Source organism: Argiope bruennichi, chromosome 5 (assembly GCF_947563725.1).
Source record: "Argiope bruennichi chromosome 5, qqArgBrue1.1, whole genome shotgun sequence".
In the NCBI taxonomy this organism is placed as follows: domain Eukaryota; kingdom Metazoa; phylum Arthropoda; class Arachnida; order Araneae; family Araneidae; genus Argiope; species Argiope bruennichi.
Window position 1 is genome coordinate 22,084,212 of NC_079155.1, and position 21,080 is coordinate 22,105,291.

General features: G+C 28.6%; 1 protein-coding gene across 1 annotated transcript in view; it reads left to right on the top strand.

The window, feature by feature from the left end:
- The first annotated feature begins 1,794 nt into the window (after positions 1–1,794).
- The window catches only part of LOC129968753 (SEC14-like protein 2), a 37,300-nt gene continuing 18,014 nt past the window's right edge, over positions 1,795–21,080 (top strand). Inside the window, exons 1-8 of the mRNA XM_056082972.1 lie at positions 1,795–2,069; positions 4,844–4,912; positions 8,704–8,779; positions 8,930–8,973; positions 11,822–11,884; positions 12,595–12,688; positions 14,741–14,841; positions 17,902–17,986. Of these exons, the coding sequence (XP_055938947.1) occupies positions 4,871–4,912; positions 8,704–8,779; positions 8,930–8,973; positions 11,822–11,884; positions 12,595–12,688; positions 14,741–14,841; positions 17,902–17,986 (505 nt within the window). The 5' untranslated portion in view covers positions 1,795–2,069; positions 4,844–4,870. The remainder of the gene's footprint in view (positions 2,070–4,843; positions 4,913–8,703; positions 8,780–8,929; positions 8,974–11,821; positions 11,885–12,594; positions 12,689–14,740; positions 14,842–17,901; positions 17,987–21,080) is intronic.

Consider the following 21,080-nt stretch of genomic DNA (forward strand, 5'->3'; position numbering starts at 1 on the left):
AATATACTTTACGACCTATTCTCATACCTACCAAATACACGTAAAAAATTTCATAAAAATCGGTCGAGCCGTTTCTGAGGAATACGAACACAAACACCGTGACATGAGATTTTTATATATTAGATATATAATTTATTTCGAGTATCTCGGAAATGGCTCTAATGATTTTGATCAAAATTTGTATTTAGATGAGGTTTTGCTTTTTAAGTTTAAACGCGAATTTACACAAAAAACCATTTTTATAACTACCTATTAGAGCTTATTTCTATCTGGTCTCTTGCTTCCAATGTCATATAGAGCCATCTCGTAAATTTTTATGTTACTTTCATTGTTGCCATTGCATGATTACCTATTGGTACCTCAAAATTTTGTGATGTGACGCTATATGGCATTATCAGAATGCGAATATGCTAAGTTGACGCCCAATAGCAGCAATGCAATTATTGTGTTAACCAATTTGAATAACATGTTAAACTAAGTACATTCATTTCTTTTAGTTAAATAACCAATTCATGTGTATTTAAGACTGGAAAATATTCATATGTCATCAGTATGTAATTCGTATCTAACTATTTTCTCCAAATAAAAAAATAAAAAAAACCCATAATTTTACAAAAAAAAAACACCTTCCGCACGAGGTTTGGTTTTCCTGGCATTGCATTTCAAAACGAAATCAAGGACAAAATAATGAAAAGCAGTTCTGATAAATCGCTTGTTTTTTTAAAACTCCTCGCTTTATAGCTTTATATTATATTTCATTATATAATAAATGGACACCTTCTGTTTCAAGAATGTACGGCCACAGAATTAATTAAAAATTAATAGAAAACTTTAGGGGTTAGTGGATTATATGTGATTTTTTTATTGATTTATAAAACCTTTGCTTCAATTCAAGCTTAGATATTTGAGAAGTGGTAATTCGATGCCGCTGAAACTGTCGGGCGCTACCATTAAGGAGTTAAATTAATCTTATCTAAATATGAAGATTGCAATTGTTTGAGCCGTTTTCGAGATACAAGAAATAAATTCATACTTGTACGAGTATTGCTCGTTAAAAGCTGCAAGATTTCAAAGGTTCCAGTACGTTTTAACAACTGATTGGATTTAGCTTATATTTTTAAAAGGTTAGATCAAATTGTTATTCTAAAATAATAAAAACTTTTTTCTTACATAATGTAAGCCAAATATAAAATGATTTTTTGATTAATTTTGTTTTTATTTAAATGTGATTAATATTTTTACAAATAGCTTTACATGCTATATACGCCATGTGTATTAATGCTTTTTTAAATGACTTTATTTTTCCTCCTGTATAGCTTTTATTTATACGATTTGTTCTTTTAAATGCCATATTTAGGTGTGTGTTTTTCAGTCAGGCTTTGAAATTTTTAGATTTTGTTAATAGTAACACTCGGATACTGAAAGATGCCAGACTGGCATTTTGTAACTCAAACAATGCCAAGTTTTAACTTCAGCAATCCATTTCAATTTTGATTTCCAAATATTGAAACACTAACGAAACTGCATGCATGTACTTCATGCAACGTTTTATCAAATTAACTAAAAATAAATGTTTTTTTTTTTAAGTATCTGATCCATATCTTTGTAGGACTACGTAGAAAATAGAAATTTCTTTCCATTTCTTCACCAAAACAAACAAACAAACAAACAAAACGCGGTATTTTTTTCAAAAAACAATCGAATCTTCCAAAATTTTTTTTATTATTATGTTATCATTTATTTTTTTGAAATATATTTTCTTCTTTTTTATGATACTCGAAAGCTTCATTTCAACTGTCGGATTTCAGGAGCCACGACGCTTATTTTTATAATCTTAAAATCTCTTGTGATATTTTTTTTTAATTTTTGCGATAATGCTATCAGGTGATTCTCAACAAAATTTAAGTTAAATTTAAAATAGGAGTAGTCAGCAGAAATATTTGCAAATTTATTTCTTGCTTCTGTTGTTAAGACCAAGGCTGTTCAGGTAGAAAAAAATATAAAAATTCTTCTTTCGATTGCACATTCAATAGTAAGTCTTAAGAAAGAATTCATAAAGGCTTTTTTTGGTAAGTAAAGAAAATTTTAAAAATAAATTTGTCTTATTTTTTCCAAAATATAATTGTCAATTTTGTATGTTCCTTTTCGCTTTATTCTTAGTTATGAGGAGTTTTGATTCTTAAAATCGAACATTTTCCAGGTGTATATATTTTAAATACTTATTATTTCTTTTTAAGCATTTCTTAAATTTTAATATTTCAAAAGTATTTATAATTTTATTGCAAGTTAATCTTGAAAAGCAAATTTTAATTTGTATAAATATGATTTTGTAAATTATTTTGATTCATTTTAAGCAATTTAATAATTAATAATCTTCAACCTGTTATATTATATGTCGCATTTTGGATTTGAAAAAATAATATAATAAAGACAGTCGAAATAGAATTTTAAATATTTCTTCGTTCATTAAACAAATAATAAATTTGTCAGAAATTTGAATTTTTTGTTAAAACTTTTTTATTACCGATATTTTTGAATTTTTGCTTATATTCAATGTTTGCAGAAGGCTCAAATATTTTTGAAATCAAACGCTTTTTTATGTTTTAATGTATAATTTTAATATAAATAAAAGTCCTTTTGCTTATTTAGTATGTATGTATGTATGTGTGTATATTCTACATCTGTGTCTAAATAATTAGGCAAATATCAACCAACTTTTGAGCACTTCTCATTTAAGATTGGGAATGAAATGTTGTCGAATTTCCAAAGGTGTTTTTAAATGTTTAATTAATTAAAAATAAATCGTAATTTTTTTACATAATTTTGGAGAAAATTATCCTCGGAAAACTAATTTTTATGTAATCTTAGTATTCAGAATCTTAACTTTGTAAATATCCAATTTAATTTCGGTGCAATTTTAACTTCAATTGTTAATGTTTTTTTTGTTTGTTTTTTTAATTAAAGTTGTCAATTTTTAAGGAAGGAAATAAGTATTGTGCATATTTCTTTATATAATTCCTATTACATTATTTATTATTTATTTATATATTATTTTATACATTTCCTATTATTTATTTTAATATATATGCTATAATATATATATATATTTTCTATTCTTATAAAGGATGCGAAACTTTTTGGAATTCAATGTGAATTATTTGAGCTACTGTGTCATTATTTTTTAATTCCTCCTTTATTTTAATGCATATATTTTAGTTTCTCCTTTTTTTCTTGCTTTAAAATAGTAATTTAAGATTTATAAGATAAGTGCAATTCCGCTACTTGAATTCATACTAAAACTAGAAAGATAAAATAGCGATTTAAAGCTTTCCACAGCAAGAGACATTTTTGACATTTTTTTTGTTGTTAGATAGAGAATATAAAGTCAGTGCTTCCATAGGAATATATTAAAAAAATTACAAAAAAAAAGATTTTAAAAAAAAACGAATGATTTAAATTTATCAAGAAAACTAATGATATTGATTCATTTCCATATTTTTAATTGATGAAATTGACCTAATTAGTTATGCAACAAAATATATAAAAAAAATTTCCTGTTTAAATTTAAGAAATAATAATAACTTATGTAAAAATCAGATATGGACAGTTTTTAAAATTCGACTATTTCAATTAATTTTCTAACTTAAATTGATAAACATTTTAGACGATAAAGGAATTTGTTCATAAAATAATATTTTATATAAAAACCATTTTTACAGTAAAAATATTAAATATTTAAAAAAATTAATTCCCTGCAACGATGGACATATCAAATTATAGTATACTATTTCATGCTATCATGGTTTCATGGTTGTTATAAGAGAAAAAGATAAATATGTCAGTCTTCGAAATCGCTTGAAGTAGCAATAGATGGATTTTCAACTTCTGCAATTTCAGAATAAACCGAGGGTTAAAATCATATGAATATGCTTTTAAATAAGTTATTGCTTTTTTTGAATAGACATGCTGCACCTGCAGATATATTATTACAAATTTTAGTAAGTGCTGTATTTTGCAAATATGGATATAAAATTTATTTGGTAGGATTAAAATCGATTATTAACCATCTATTACTTAGCAGTTTCGAGATTCTACGATTATATAGAAAATAATAGGCTACACAATTGAAATTTCACATTTTCGTGAATTTAGTTCGAATCTAATTTGGATATCTATAACTGTGTTGATAAAAAAGCTATAATAGCATCAGTCTCATTTAGAGGTCTCCATTTTTTTCTAGAAAACCTTCCTATTTAAAAGGAAATAAAAATATAATAAATGTTTATTTCATAATAAATAATCATTCTAAATGCTATATAGTATAGTATATAGTATTGCAATATAGGTAGTATAGAAAATAGTATTGCTATATAGTATTTATAAATCTTTATAGTATTTATAAATATATAAATATTGCTATATAGTATTTATAAATCTTTATAGTATTTATAAATATATAAATATTGCTATATAGTATTTATAAATCTTTATAGTATTTATAAATATATAAATATTGCTATATAGTATTTATAAATCTTTATAGTATTTATAAATATATAAATATTGCTATATAGTATTTATTAATTTCTTTCGATTGAGGGAAATAGGCTTCATATTTGGAGATCTTTTAAAATATGAAGAATACATTTTTAGGAATGGTATTATTTGTTATTTACAATAATTCTTGAGATTATCTGTGTTTTTTTTCCCTTTCTGGGTGTATATTTCTTATTTTAGAAAATATAAAAATGTAAAAAGAATCTCGGTTCTATAATGCAAAAAGTTTTCAGAAAAATTTCTTTGTTTAGTCTGATTAAAATTCTTTTTTTTTTTTTTTCTTCAGAAAATTTGATTTTTCGGTATCATCGTAATGGATAATATCACATATGAAGAAAAGCAAGTGGTTGAAGAGGTAACCTTCCATTTAAATTTGATATTCCATTTTATTTTAATCATTAACACTTTCAACTTGTATGTATAAATATTTATAAATAAAAATATCTCAAATTTGAAAAGTAGTATTTAAAATAATAAAAGGAAGTGATAATGAAATATTATATAATGATCAAAATGTGAAAAAAGGGAGTTTTACATTTATTTTCGATGTAATGAAATCATTAGTACCTTTATTAAATAATCCAGGAACTTAGTAGAAAACCAAGCATAATTTTTTCAAAAACCTAATAACATTGTTCCTGTAGACAATAGTAAACTTGATATTGATATTAGTATTATCAATGGGTTGATTTTACATAGTCAGCAAGTTATTTTTTTTATTCGAGATAACTGTATTTAAAAGTTTCTTAACCTTAAATTTAAGCAGATAAGCCTTTATTGTTTAAATAAGTTGAATAACCCAGAGATTTTATTTTTAATTTGAAATAACGGTACTCAAAAGTTTCTTAACCTTCAATATATACAGATAAGCCTTTAATGTTTAAATAAGTTTAATAACCCACAGATTATATTTTTAAAATTAATCTGAGCTATTTCTAATTTTTAAATAAACAGATTTTTTTTTCTTTTTAAACGTATAAATGGTCCTGCGAACCACAAGGACAGAATTTTTTAAAGTGTTTTCAATACTATATTTGAATAATAAATGAAAAGACTAATACAGAAGACTAAAAAAACAGTATATCATAATAAGTGGCTTAAAAGTATAATTTTTTAATTTAAGATGATGTCAAACTGAATGCTGGTTTATAATATTTTCGATTGCAATCACTGGAAAGCTTAATTTTCCTTAATCAAAATTCTAGTAAAAATTTCTTATATATAAGCTAATGAGTTGCTCAATTCTACATTCCCAAGTATATTGACGCACATTTTATTTTGTTTTAGATCAAACCATCGGCATCTTACAGCGGAAACATATATCCATATTCTTTTTTATTCATTAGCGGTGTTTTTAATGTAAGACGTTGTGTTGAAAGCTTATAAGCCAGTTAACAACTACGCTATCTGAGCAATTGCTTTTGTATCGTGGTCATGTTACTCGGCTGCGAACCACAAGGTCCCAGATTCTATCCTCGCTCAATTCAATCCGCCACATTGGTGACCTCGAACGATGATCCTTGAATTTTCATACAGCTGTTGTGGCCATCTACCAACAGCAAACCAAAGTCGTCAGATTCACTTGATGCAGCAACCCAAAAGCCTTCAGACTCACTTGACGTAGCATCAGTAACCACTCACTCACACACGCTCGCCATAACGCTTGGCGCTACTCAATTGAGTACAGGCTAATTAGACATCATCACCAATTATACATCACCACTCAACAGCCATATCGTTCGATTCACTGGAGGAAGAGTCTGTAATGAATAGCTTATAAGCCAGTTAACAGCTACGCTACACGAGCAATTGCTTTTGTATCATGGTCATGTTACTGGATTGTGAACCATAAGGTCCCAGGTTCTATCCTCGCTCATATCAATCCACCACAACGTCATGAAAAGCATGAAAACAATGCACAATGAGAGATTGCAGTATGTACTTTGGATTTCATCGTTCTGATCGATTGCTTCTTAAATTCGACATAGATCCATATACTTGCTGCCAAGGTTACAAACTAAATTTGAACTCTATTTCTCACTCTGTACTTGACTTGTTGTGTTCTTGGACTCATTATATTCGCAAAAGAAGTCAAAGACAACAAATGAATGACTCAGTAAACGTAAATTTCCTATTTTGATAATTATTGCGTTTACCAGAGAAGTCTTACATAGTCTGACCATTGATAATTGTCATGGACGATATCTCCACGATGTTCTTCGTTATTCTGAATACTATAGAATGTCATGAAGGTATAGTATTTGTATTGTTTTCCACATCATATATCGTGGTAATTTTGGGACTGACGACATATACCGAAGTGTCCTTCAACTGTTGGAGGATGTTGGAGAATTTTTCAGAGGTTTCCTAGGATGGAAAGTTTGGAAATAGCTACTAGCAATTTTATTTATCACTTTTATTGCCACGGAAAATATTTCCTTCATTTTATCATTTCTTTACTAGTTCAAAATGTCTAGCATTGTAACCATGATATCTCATTCTGAATGTTGAATATCGTGCAGTGTTTTCTGCCAACAAAACTATTACTTTTTCTGTTTCGAATAAAAAAAATTAAATTTCATTCTTCTAATTTTTCTCATTTTTCGTTTATTTTTTTCATTGACAAAAGAATGGAGAAAGCTATATATATAAAACTGCTGATGAAGTTAATCGAACCTTCGATATAAATCTTTAGAACTGGGAAAAACCTAGTATGGTTTTCTTTTTCTGGTCGAATATGAAGATCTATCCAAAATCTAATCTATGCTCATCATAGCGATGTAAGTTATATATTTCTACCGCCGGCGTCCTGGCCTAGGGATAGCGCGTCTTCCCCGTTATTTGGGAGTCCCAGATTCAAGTCCCGATTCGGGGGTGGGTTTTCTTCTTCTGTGTTCTATCTGGGAGAAATGTGAATGTTCCCCCTGTAAAAAGGGGTTGTGCAAGCCAAGTCTTACTGGTGGCACAACTGAAAAAACAAGAGACGCTTACTCGGATTACATCGCTGAGAGATAATTGTCAGCGGGCTTGTAAAGTGTCATAAGTCACCACAACACAAATTTCTGCCATCCTAGAATGAAATCATATTTTCAAATAGACTTGTTGTTGTGAATCTATAATATCTCCCACCCCCTGCGCCGTGAACTTATCACCCTCGAAGAAGAAAATTTTAAGATATTATAATAGATACTGAATGGCACCTTGGGCAATGACTCTACGACGTGGCACAAAAGAATGGTGTTAGAATTTTCAAGAATTATGGCAATAAATCTCTTGTGAATTAAGAACTGAAATCTTTCTAAAGAATTCATTAGCATGTTATGGGGAATATAAAAACCTGTGGCTGAGTTAAAGCCAGTCTATCGAGTGAATTTTCTCTTTGATCATTGCAGAGCGGGATCTTTTTAAGCATTGTTTATTGTCGCTGTTGTTTGAAAACGATTTACTTTTTATGTATTGTTGATTTCTGAAAGTGATGGTTTTGCATATGCTTCGACTGCGTTTTACTACTTCTCTTTTTTTTTGTCAAATAAAGCATCATTATTCGTTATAGAGTTTGTTCGACTTTTCACTGGACAATCCATGGATTGATTTTCGATAAAATATTTTTAAAAAAAAGTCTTTTGCATTTATTTAGCTAGACTTTATATTTGAAGTATCAATGTACTTCATAAAGTAATTTACTTTTTTTAATTAATTGATTGATTACTTTATTAATGGATTACTTGGTATTAATTTATTTACTTTAGAAATATTGCATCGAAAATGAAACAAATACATTATGTTCTGTAGGAAAAACAGCAAAGCACAAGTCATCCACCTCGACAGTTGCGCTTTGGAATTAACTCTCACAAATGAATGAATATTTTCATAATTCTTTAAAGCTGATTTCCATAGCTAAGAGGGATCTGAATTTTTTTATAGTTTCGATGTAGAAACTGTTTATTTTTTAATTATTTCTTTATGAAAGGAATCAAATTAAAAGCAACTAGAAAAGGATACACTGATTTAATTACTTTTGAAGCAGATACAGATTCATTTTAGAAATATGATTGTTCTACAAATATATTAAAATCTTTTCATTTCTTTATTTTTTATAACCTTTAAATTGAAAAACAGTCTTAAAATTTCTTTGATATTTTTCAGTTGAAAGAACGAACCATCAAGGATGTGAGTCCGAAAATGCTGGAAGATGTGTCTCTCTTCTACCGATTTGCTAAAGGTAAACTTTTCAGCTTAATTTTCTCTTCGTCATTTCCCCAAAATTATATCATTATTCTCGGCAGAAGAGAAAATATACATAAAAAAAATTAAAGCCTTGCTGTGTATATAGTATGTTCAAAATGATTTCCAATTTTTTTTTTTTTTTCAGCACGAGATTTTAATCTTGAGCAAGCTGAAGCTATGCTGAGAAAAGTAAGTATGATGATATCCAATAAATGCTATTCCCTTTTCAAATTCATTACCAGATGGCGCCACTTTTCTGAAATCGTAATTGAATTAAACTAATTGGTTAATTTGTAATTCTGAAAATACTGAAACAGTAGTTACCATCGAGAATACACAACTTTACAGAATTTCGCAAGTTTACAGCATTAGAAAATAATGGAAAGATGAATCATAAAATCGTATCAGGTCAAATCAGAGAGTTTAAAATTAGTTATTGCAAGAAAATCATTCGTGATTATTACCTTATTTTGCAAATGTTTATTACATTTATTTTGCAAAGATTTATTACGTTTATTTTGCAAAGGTTTATTACGTTTATTTTTCAAAGGTAGAAGTTTCAAATTTGAATTGCTTAATAATCCAAAACAGGTTCTAGATTAAAATCAAATACATATTTAGCCAGAAGTACAATCATTATATAAATTAATTGTTTAAATTTTTTAAATTAACGTTAAAGTCTGTTTAAATTTTCTGGAATATAATATTTAATAATAACAATTAATAAAATATCATAATAATCAGATTTAAAATCCTTCTAAGCTTGAATGACAAATATATACAAAATAATCATCAGATATCCAGATTTTACTAAAGTTTGCCTTTTATTGGTATTACATTCCATTCTTTCATAAATTATTAAATGCTAAATATATAGTTACCGTTCTTTAATGATATAATTTCAATATTAATGTTACAATTTTAATTATTAATACTGATAATTCAAAATATTAAATTAGCTAATGTTGACTTATAAAAATTAGAAATAAATATTAAGTTTAAATGCAAAAATGTAAAACAAAAATAAAAGGAAGATATGTTGAGTTGGGCCTGAAGACTTTTTCAAAGGTCACCCTCAGGCAAAAATTCAAACCAGGGATTTTTTCAGTGAGGCGTCTGACAAAAGTCAAACCCCTCAGAGAATTTTTTAATTGATAGTTTTTAATGCAGACTTAATCTGTCTGTTATACAGAAATGAAATTTTTGTTCAGAAAAAGTATTTTTTTTTAATTTGAAATATAATAATTTTATGTGATAATATGTTACAAAGTTAAGATGGGACTAATCATATAGTATCCATTTCATCTCTTTCAGAGCTTTTTTAATATCGTAGGTTATCCTTCTAAGTGATAAGATCATGTATGCCAAATTTTGCTCATGTCTGCCAAGGGTTGGGAAATTCTATGAAGTTCAAATCAACAGTTGTTTTGAGCATAGTATTTGCTTATAATATAAAGAAAATACACAGAATTAAAAATATAGTCAAAAAGTATTTAACCATTTGTAAACAATCAAATTACAACAAGAAAAATAATCACTTTGAAAGTATTTAATTTTATACGTTAGTAAAAGTAAGCAGACAAAACTAATAACAAAGTTCATATAATGATAATAATAAAAAAAAAGACAGCAATAATATTTCGCCTTTCCTTCTTCTGGTTTTATCATAGCATCATATCTTCTAGGTCTAAATGTCATTAGTTTAATTTTTTGCGCTTGTATGTTTTGTTTCATAGATTTTTAATTAGGACTAAAGAAGATTCTCCAAAATCGCAAGTGGTTGATATAGTAACCATTCCTTCAAAATATTTTAAGTGTGTTTGAGTTCATTATCAAGCTGGAAGATCCAATTTCGTGACAATTTTTTCTTGGTTCAATTTCGTTCTTTCGTTTCAGTTTCTCAATGTCAGGGGTAACAGTTTTTTTAAGATAAAGAGGTAACCACATTTGTTTATCGTAGATTCAAAAAATAATGAATTTCCAAGTCGCTCTGCAGGCATAAATATTTAGAAAGTAATTTAACCTTCCCCATACCATACTTTTTGATAAATTCAATCTTACAATTGAACTTATCATTTTATGCTAAAAGTTAGACATTTTTTCTTCCGTAATGAAATGTTTTTAAATTTATATTACTTACTAGTATGTTGCAGATTCTCCCTTTCTGATTGAACCATGTTCAATCAGTCCTTCCATAAGATTTACGATTTATGTTTTACCTCTTATTTTGCAGCGTTTTTACAATTCTTGCAACGGGGTGTGACTAGAATTCTTTAAATAAAATTCTATTTTTTATTTATTTAAAGTAAATATTAATTAGCTCTTTACTGATATAATGCCGTTGTTTGCACGCATCCTCTATTCATGAATCTTGCTACAATGTTCTCTTTCATATCATTAATCCGCTTTGTGTTCCTATTTTCTGAAAAATCTTTTACATTGTTTATTGGTAAATAATTTTTATGAAAGAACAATAGTTCCTTTGAACAACTTCCTATGTTCGACATAAACAGTGTTTCCTTTTTTACCCCTCCAAATTTATTATTATTGTTCCAACTTTTAGACAATTTTTATATTCTGTTGACAAATTACCTCTTACCATTTCTTGCCAGAAAATTCCAGATATAAAATGCACCTTTAAAATTATATCTATTTTAAGATTAAAATTAGTGAAAAAGTGAAGGTATCTGCAAAATTCAAAAAAAAAAAAAATGAAACGAAGTCTTTATTATTAGCAATTACATTTCAAAACGCATAAAAAGTTTCATATATATTTTTTTAATTTTGTAAATTATACCATTTCTACAAAGTTTTTAATGTTTAAAAAGTATTAAATTTTTTATTAATTTCTTATTTATTCATACAAAGTTACTTATGTTTCAAATCAAAAATGTTTTTTTGAAAATGCTTCACATATCAAAAATTAACTTTTTCTTTTTCTCATGTTTAACATTGTATATTAAATTTGATATTGATTCAGAAAGTGTTAATCTATAGCAATATCATCCAATACGAAGTTCTTTCTTGTTTCTTTCAGCATCTTACCTGGAGGAAAGAATTGGGAGTCGATACCATACTAACAGATTATCAACCATCAGAGGTAAGTTCAATGGTTGGTTTAATACTGATTTCTTTCACTAAAATTTCTTGAAATCGATCCAAAACTCTTTATATGTTGCGAATTAGTATTTTTACTTGAATTTAGAGGCTTCAACAAAACGAAAATATTTTCAAAAATGGACCTATTCTTTATCTAAAGAAATATCGCCACTGACAGTTGATAAAGTATAGGGATTTTACACCATATTCCTATAAAGATCACCGTAATATACGAAGCAGAATATCTTTCAACTAGTATGTTTCGAAAGTTTGAATACGTATATGTACACCTTAGTCTCGATCTTTATCATATGGTCAAGGTTCAAAATTACGGCGTCAATCCCTGAGCATTTCTCGTGTAACATCATAATAAAAGATTAATCTAACGAAATTAAACCTTGTTGAATATTTAAACAGCAGGAGAGTGTTTTTTTTTTTAAATCTTGTATATACACTCTAAAAAAATAAATGTTTTTAAGTAATACCTGACAGATCTTTTACTTATGGCCTGGAGTGTCCTGAATGCTGAGATTTGTATTTTACCATTTTCTTTATTATACAGCAAAATGTAAAATTGATTTTAGTTAGGAATGCCCTGAATGATCAGATTTGTATTTTCAGAATTCTGCACATAAGAATTCTTTATTCATGCATATTACATGTGATTTTTAATTACATTTTTCAGGTAAATTAAAATTACATTTCTTTTAGTTTTTGCTTAAATACGTTCCCTTGAGTATTCCCTGTTACGATAAAGATGGGTGTGCCGTTATGGTTCATGACCTTGGTCGGGCAGATGCAAAAGGTATGTCAACATTATTTTATCCAATTTTTAATATAAACTATGTTATTCATTTCTGAATATGATGTATCGTCAAATTCGCTTTCTAACGAGTTGTATCTTCCTTTTAAAAGCTTCAGGGGACCACTAAAAGGGAATTCCTTATCATTCAGAATGCGGTTTATAACCGAATTAGATTTTCATATATATATTTGAACTAAAAAACCAGCTGGGATAAAAAAAAATCTAGATTAATTAGGGGCATCCAAGAAGTATTAAGACAAATCTCCCAACACTAACGACAACAATATTCAGAAAGAGGATCCCGCCGTAAGGCAAACGGATAAATTGAGTCATTGTACCACTGTGACAGCAACACTCGCGGGAACTGTGGATGAGTCCTAAGGACCATTATCCGCCATGGTACATCCGCCATCTTCCAGTAGTAAGTACGTCCCGTCATCGATGGAAGGTAGAAACCCCACCTTTTTCTGTACCTACAAGGGTGGTTAGAACCAACCACCATAAAAGAAGCCTCTCCTCCTCATTTTTGAGTTTCCCCTCCGTGGAAGTTTTCAAAGAGGGATGGGATTGGAAATCCGATCCATCGATACCTGAACAGTGTACGGTGATTACGCTGAAAAATAAACATGATTGTTTATAACATTTGGTAATAAATCCATTTTGTTCTCTTCACTTGTTTAATTTACAGCCCATCGGAACTTGAAAGAAAAAAGCATATTCTGATATTTAGAACATGAGCTATAGATCTCAGAATTTAAATTCGATTGTTACCTTAGAATATATTATGTGGGCACAAATCGGATCAAATTCGGTATAAATTGTCACATAAACTGATGAATTAGTAAATAAATTGATCTACTGAAACATAATCCCATTAATGATTTTTTTTTCTCCTTTGCAAATATAGCAATATTCAAATTTTAATTTTTCTATTGTGATTGGCTACCATATTCTATTTATGTTGTTTATGAATTTGGTATTTTTATTTGTAAAGAAAACAACAAACCAAAAAGGTATTGTGTTATACAGGGTGTATCAAAAATAACTGGGGTACTTTCTAATTTTGAGAGGGGGTTAAAAAAAGGGGGAATATGATAGAAATGTATAGTTTGAGGTTTCAGCAAATGAAGGTTGAGAGTTCACTTGGAAAATTAGGGGATTTTATGCCTACAAATTGCAAATTTAGTTAGCCACCAACAGGTGATGTAGCAAAATAGGAAAAATAAAAATCGATATGAAACTGTTGCAAAAAATTGAATGAATAGTTTTCCAATGCAATTCTCATTTGCTGCAACAACATGCCGCCGTCTGACAAAAAAATTCCACATCTCACTTCGTTTTAACAACATAGTGTAAATCGCTTGCAGCGCCACCTTTTGGTGAAAATGTTAACTAAATCTGTAATTTAGTAGGATAAAATTTCCGATTTTCCAAGCGTAAGACCGGTAACAATACGTTTGTATTGCATTCCATTAATTATTTACTTTTAAAATCCAACAATCATTTTTGGGACAACCATGTCCAAAAATGATTGCTCCCGGTCATCCAATCATCTTATAGAATGAAGAAATAAATTCATTCATCATTACTAAATAGGATCTGTCGCAGAAGATATTATCTCCAACATGAAAAAGTGATCATTTCAAAATATTCCAGAAAATTACCAAAGTGGCAAAGGATTCGTTTGGAAAGATACTGAATATTATTTCCATCACAAATTTTATTAAAAAAAAAAGGGTAAGGCAAACTCCTAGTATTTACTAATTAATATAATCCAATGTCTGTCTGTGACAAAGACAACTCAAAAACTCTTTGAGCTAGATAGTTAAAATTTGTTTTATGGTCTTTATGTCAAATTTGTGTAAAGTCTGTTCATTGGAAGTTCGTCTGTCCGGCTGTTATATAAGTTAATGAGATAATTAAAAAACGTAGATAGAAAAAATACAGAACTCAGATTTAAAATCTATAATGTAGACACATATATAACTTTAGTCTTATTGATAATGTTAGTGTTTGATTAATATATTTTTATTCTAAAACAATGATTTTTAGGTCTTTTGAATGTGGTAAAGAAAACGGATGTTACGAAGTATTTAACATATTTCCTTCACCAAATGAAAGAGAAGGTGATCAAGGAGAGTGAAAATGGAAATGTAACCAGTTTTTGATATTTTAATAATTTGAACCCTAGATTATTTTTCAGCATTTTATATGCAACTTATTAAATCAATTTTGATATTCTGGGAAAATTGCTTGCTTAAAATATAATACGTATTGAAATTTTTTTATAATCGGAGGGCTCTGAATCTAATAAGCATGTATCAATAAGCATAAAAAATACTTTATCCCGTTTTGAAACATTTGGTTGTAAAAAAGCAAATTTTTAATCAATCATTTATTGTTTTAATATAAACTAAGTGAACTGAATGTCAATTTCAATATTGAAGAAGTACATGCTATATGAAAAATCACTATCAGAAAATATTAATTACATTTATAATACAAGGTGTATCTAAAAAATACGGTGAATCGAAACATAAAAAAATCATAGGAATAAAATATTTTTGTTCTCCTTCAAAGTAATATCCATTGACTACAATACACTTTTGACATCGTTGATAAAGTTGTTGGAATGAATCAACGAAGACCCCTTTTAGAATGTAATAAAGCACAGATGTCACACGTCGTTGGATGTCTGCAAAAGTTTTTCCCTTTAGGTTCACCTTAGGCGAGGAAACAAAAAGAAGTCCGCAGGTGCCAGATCAGGTGAATACAGTGGATGTGTGAGGACAGTTACACGGCGTTTGAACAAAACGTTGCGTACACAGATTGCAGTATAGGGGCGGGTGGTGTCATGCAACAGACTCCACTTACCAATCTTGTACAACTGTGCGAGAATACGTTGGATGAGTAGCAGGAACCTTTTTTTCCCAATTTGCAACAAAAATTCATGTTAATCCGTTACTCCATTTCAATTTAACATGAGTTTTCGCACAAATCCGTTCGACTGTCCATATCAGAATAATATGTGTCAATTTCTTGCTCTCCTTGCTACGTGGCGTCTCTCCATAGGTCACTCCATGCGCATGCGCCTGACACCATTTCTTACCCACGTTGCTTTTGAGATATTCATCCATTCACCGAACTTTTTTGACGCACCTTGTATGACAGATGAGTGCGCACGAGATGTACCGCACATTTCTGAGCAGCATCTATTCAGTCCTGCTATTACAAAGTTTTTTGCACATTTTTCCAAACAAATTATTTCAGAAAAATCAATGAACTTTTTAGTTTCCTCTAAATGTTTCTTCAGGACAGGATCTCAATATGAAAATTTAATTGAAATTTCATTTCTTTCTTTTTTTTCTAATTCCTTATAGCAAAAGAACACAAAAAGTGTGCATTTTATGAAATTTTTCAATTTAATTTTCTCCCAAGACATCCTATTTTTCTTATTTTAAATTATATCTCAAAAGTCCTTGAAATTCTAGAGTATGCTTCCCTATTTTTCTTTCGGGGGGGGAATAGGGAAAAGGTAAATTAATTTCATCTTGTGGTTTGTGCTTAGGCAAATTATCGGACTTTTAAAATTAGTAAAAACTTAAACTTAACTTAAAATGCTTCAATCACTTCAGAGACAAATAAGACCGTCCCATTTTTTTTCTAGTTGAGAAATGAACTACTACTGGCTACTTGATGTAAAAAAATGAAGTGAAATAGGTGTTTTGTCACTTTTTCTAGATTATTCTAAAACGACACATTCAGTTCTAAAATTTCCTGTAGAGTAGTTTTTATAAAATTCTGCTTAACATACAACAATATTATATATTTTCTTATAGAAGCACTATAGAAGTTATCTCTTTTTCAATTATTTCCGAATTTTCAAAACACGTCTTTCTTCGAAGAGATGACTTGCCCGTGCGTTTTAAATGTTTTTGCACCTGACCTAGAGCCCTTGTGTAGTTTGAAAATTTAGAAAGAATACTCTAGATAGTTTGCACTCTATTAAATATATTAATCATGGCTAAAAGTTAAGATCCATACCAATATAGTCTCCAAATGGCTGCCAAATAGGATTTAATACCTCCAAATGGCTGCCAAATGGAATTTAATGTCTCCAAATGGCTGCCAAACGGGATTTAATGCCTCCAAATGGCTGCTAATGGGCTAAAACCAGAAAATCTTGTCAAGTTTTTATCTAATTTTTAACTTGGGCAAAAAAAAGTAGTGTATGAAGTATACTTTCATTCATTCATTACTATAAACGTATATTAAAATATAAATTACGAAGCGTATGTGAGAAAAGTAAAATGAAACAAATATTAAATTAAAGAAGATATATGAAGTATATATATTTTGGATGTCACAAATGAGACACTCTGTTGTATTTGACACCAAAATTGATATCCCATGTCCGATCCAGGCTAGTATTTTTTTATTTCAGAATTATTTCAAATTAATTTAACAAGTCAAATAGTTTTAAATTTCAAATAAAATATCATAATCAATACCCCAGAATCGAACTCGGGTCTTGTGAATGCTAAGCAAGGCCTAACCGCCTATGCTGTGCAGGCAGTCGGGGAAGGGGGACACATTGTTAGTATATAAGCTATACTGAAAATATAAGCCTCATTTTCTCGATATTGGCTGGCTGTTGCGTTGTAATACTTTAATGAATGAACATCCTAAAAGCATATTGCCATTAATTACTCGAATTCCGTTTTTACCTTAATGTTAACTTCAGAATTGCACGGTCTATTATTTTTCACTCTGAATCAGAGCGTTGTATCGTCAAATTCCTTTCTGAAACTATATAATTTCAAAATGCCTTCTGGAACTCTCCTTTTCTTGTTGCATTTCTTCCTATTTGATAAGCTACTCAGAATTCGTCATGACTTTAACAAAGAAAACTTGATAGTAGATAAAAATTCTATTATATGAATTGAAGTTGAATACTATAAAGTACAAGAACTACTCGCCTTTTTCTTCAAAAAGTTTTATATATGGCATGTATTATGTGACAATATATTACGTGATATGGGTTTTCTATACCCCTCCCCCTCATATTTTTAAATACTCTTTCTTCTTTTCTCCAGTATAACTTCGATTTTCCCTTTATTTGTTATATTGATTTTTTTATTTTTTAAATGTTTTTCTGATAAATTGTTTTGTCAATTTATATTATATTTTACGTATGTATGTGCACTTTTTAGAAGCGTTATCAACTTGGAAAGCCTATATTAACCCCAATTTACGATTTTGATGAATTAACATATGCAAAAGCTGTGAATGTGAAAGGTAAGTTACCGAAAATAGTATTTTTTTTAAATCTAATTGCAGCAATATTTTTATTTTTCATTTTTTGCCGGTTGCTTATTATATTATATTTGCAATGGTAAAAGCTTTGATTATTAAACAACAAATTTCAACAATAAAAAAATTTCATAATTGCGAAGAAAGTATTAACACTCCGTTTGTCACGTATTTTTGTTTCAAACATATATGGTCACCATGTATCCGTCAGATACATAACTATATATATTTACATCAGTAAATAATATAGCTTAGTATTAGAATAATATTCTTATATAAAAGAAATGTAAAGCAGATACAAAAAACACAATATTTTTTTTTCTAAAACAAACTAGGAAGATAACAAAAAAGAATTTTTTCTCAGATAGTACATTATTTAATTATTGAAAAAAGAAGTAACCATGTATTTGTTTGATAAAAATCGTCTAACGAGTATAGATTAGTATAAATTATCTTGAGTCTGCTGATTTCAAAACTGATGCTGCTTTTCTTGAATTGTCTCGTATCTTTTTAATAGTTAATGCCATTTTTTTTAAATAACAAGGACAAAATAATTCTTGTCATTTTTTTATGTTTGAAGCCACTACGTATTTAATTTTCTTTATCTCTCTGTTTTGTAAACTTTATTATTTTATTTATTGATTTTACATCGTAACAGAAATTGTCTGAATCAAATATTAAAAAACACTTATATTTGGAAGCTTAAATGAGTCCTTGGACTCTATAAATCCTTGCAAAAATTGTGTAAAATGCATCCAACAACGGGGGAAAAGTGCAAATAAAAATTTATTATTTGGTTTAAGTCAAGGTACAGATAGAATTCAACAATTAGCACAGAAATAGTTAATTTTTTTAATGTTAAAGGGCTTAGATAAATCAGAGGAAATACTTAGAGTTGGACTCAGAAAGACGATCAAATCCACACAGAGAGAGTATTCCTATACCAGCTTTCGTATCATTACTTGGTATTCTTTCATAAGCTGAAGACACTCAAAGCACTGAAATCGGTTGGTGAAAAGGTGCCCAAAATTTGTATATTAACTGCATTCCAACGATTAATCATCATAAAAAACCGCTAAGACACATCGCTACATTCAAGGCAGAAATATTTCTTAATTTCTGCCATGAAATTAATAGTGAAGTACCAGTTTTCTAAACTATAGTGTGAAGCGTATAACTCTGTTATGCTTCATTTCGAAAATAAAAATCTCAAAACTCGTATCATTCTAGGCCATAGCATAGATTTACATTTCTGGGCCATAGCATAGATCTACAATTCTAGGCCTTAATACAACTCTTACAATTCTAGGCCTTAAAAATAAGTGCTATAGAATTAACACTCGTATCATTCTAGACCATAGCATAGATTTACATTTCTGGGCCATAGCATAGATCTACAATTCTAGATCTTAGCATAGATCTACAATTTTATGTTAGAGAGAGAAGAATAACAACTTTATTTTAGAGAATGCTAAAAAATTAGGAGACTTCTCTCTGTAGCTATTATGAAAATTTTTAGTATTTTTGATTCAACTTAAAACTTAAAATGTTTTAGAATTTCAAGATATTTTTTAATGTAATGCTTATGGATGAGTTAATTTATAAATTTTATATTTCGATCAATCGATGCACGCATAGCCTGTGAGAAAATAGGTTAAACGGTAACAATTTAAATTAGATTAAAAATAACTGCTATAGAGTTGAAATTCTCTAAGAGAATCTATCTAAGTCTTATTATTTCTCTCAAAGTGCTTTTTTATCTTGCTATGAAAGATTTTTCCTTAAATATAATATTAAAAATACCGAATGTAAAGTTAATGGAGAGAAAAATAACAGAAATAAATTATGCGCTCCTTGGTGAAAGAAAATCTGTTTTTTATCAATTCTGTTTAAACTTTTAGCAGCCTTATCAGCACAAAATATTTTCCAAAATCTCCACTATGTTGTTTGACATTCTTAATACTGACAAATATTGTGTCGATATCGTAGCATTATTTTTCGGCATTTTGTTCTTATAGGGAGTTACGGTTACAGGCACGAAGCAAAAAGCTATTTTTGCCTCAATAATTGTTATTTGACCTTTGAGCTATAAAATGTATATACCTTTAAAAGTTTTAACCAATAAATATATTTTCACAAGTATAATTTTGTAAAATCGAACAGAAACTAAATGGAATCCCTTAATAGTAAAAAAAGAAATGTAAAAAATCGAATTCATTTATTCAATAATTATTAACTCAACTAACTCCGTGAAAATAGCAGACGCTAAAACAAACTTGAGTTTTTATCTTCAACTACCCACGAATTGCTTAGTCGTTTATTTGTTAAATTTACTTTTAAAAAAGGCTGAAAGATGCAAATAAACACAGTTTGTATGCCTTTATCCAAAAAAAATAGGCATATCTATTTAAAGTATGTCTTAAATAAATCTTAAAATTCAGAAAAGAATAAAATAGGAATTGATTGAAAAACTATTTTCTTTTTCAAAAATTAAAATCCTTCAGAAGGATTATTTGAATCGAAAAGGGAACCTATAGAAAGGTTTATTAATAAAAAGGATAATTTGGGATTTTTAATAGCAAAATCTGTCATTCCCTAATGCTAGAAAGTTACAGTTAATAAATATCAAAAAAATGTCGGTGTACGAGGAAAAATTTGTAGATAGCGGTTATGAAAAACAGTTTTTTGGATTAAAATTTTGAAAGAAATTTCTAGGTGAATGAAAATGAACTTGTTCTAAAAGTTTTTTCTATGACGTGAATACTTCAAATAGTGAGCGAGATTATGTTCAATGTCATTTTTGGTTACAAGAGATGCAGGCAGAATTGATGTAAAATCCAAATTTATTCAGTAGCGTTGAGGTAATCATCAACTTCAAAAATGACTGCGGAAATTCTATAAAAAGAACTGATAGTTCTTTAAAGAAAGGAAGTATTTATAAAAGGTTGTAGTTTCTTGTTCAGAAGCAAATGTCTGAAAAATATATTTTCTTGTTGAAAGCAATTTCTACTGTATAAAAATAAAGAATTTTAACCAAAATATCTTTATTTTTACAGCTTCTGCAATATTACTGAATATA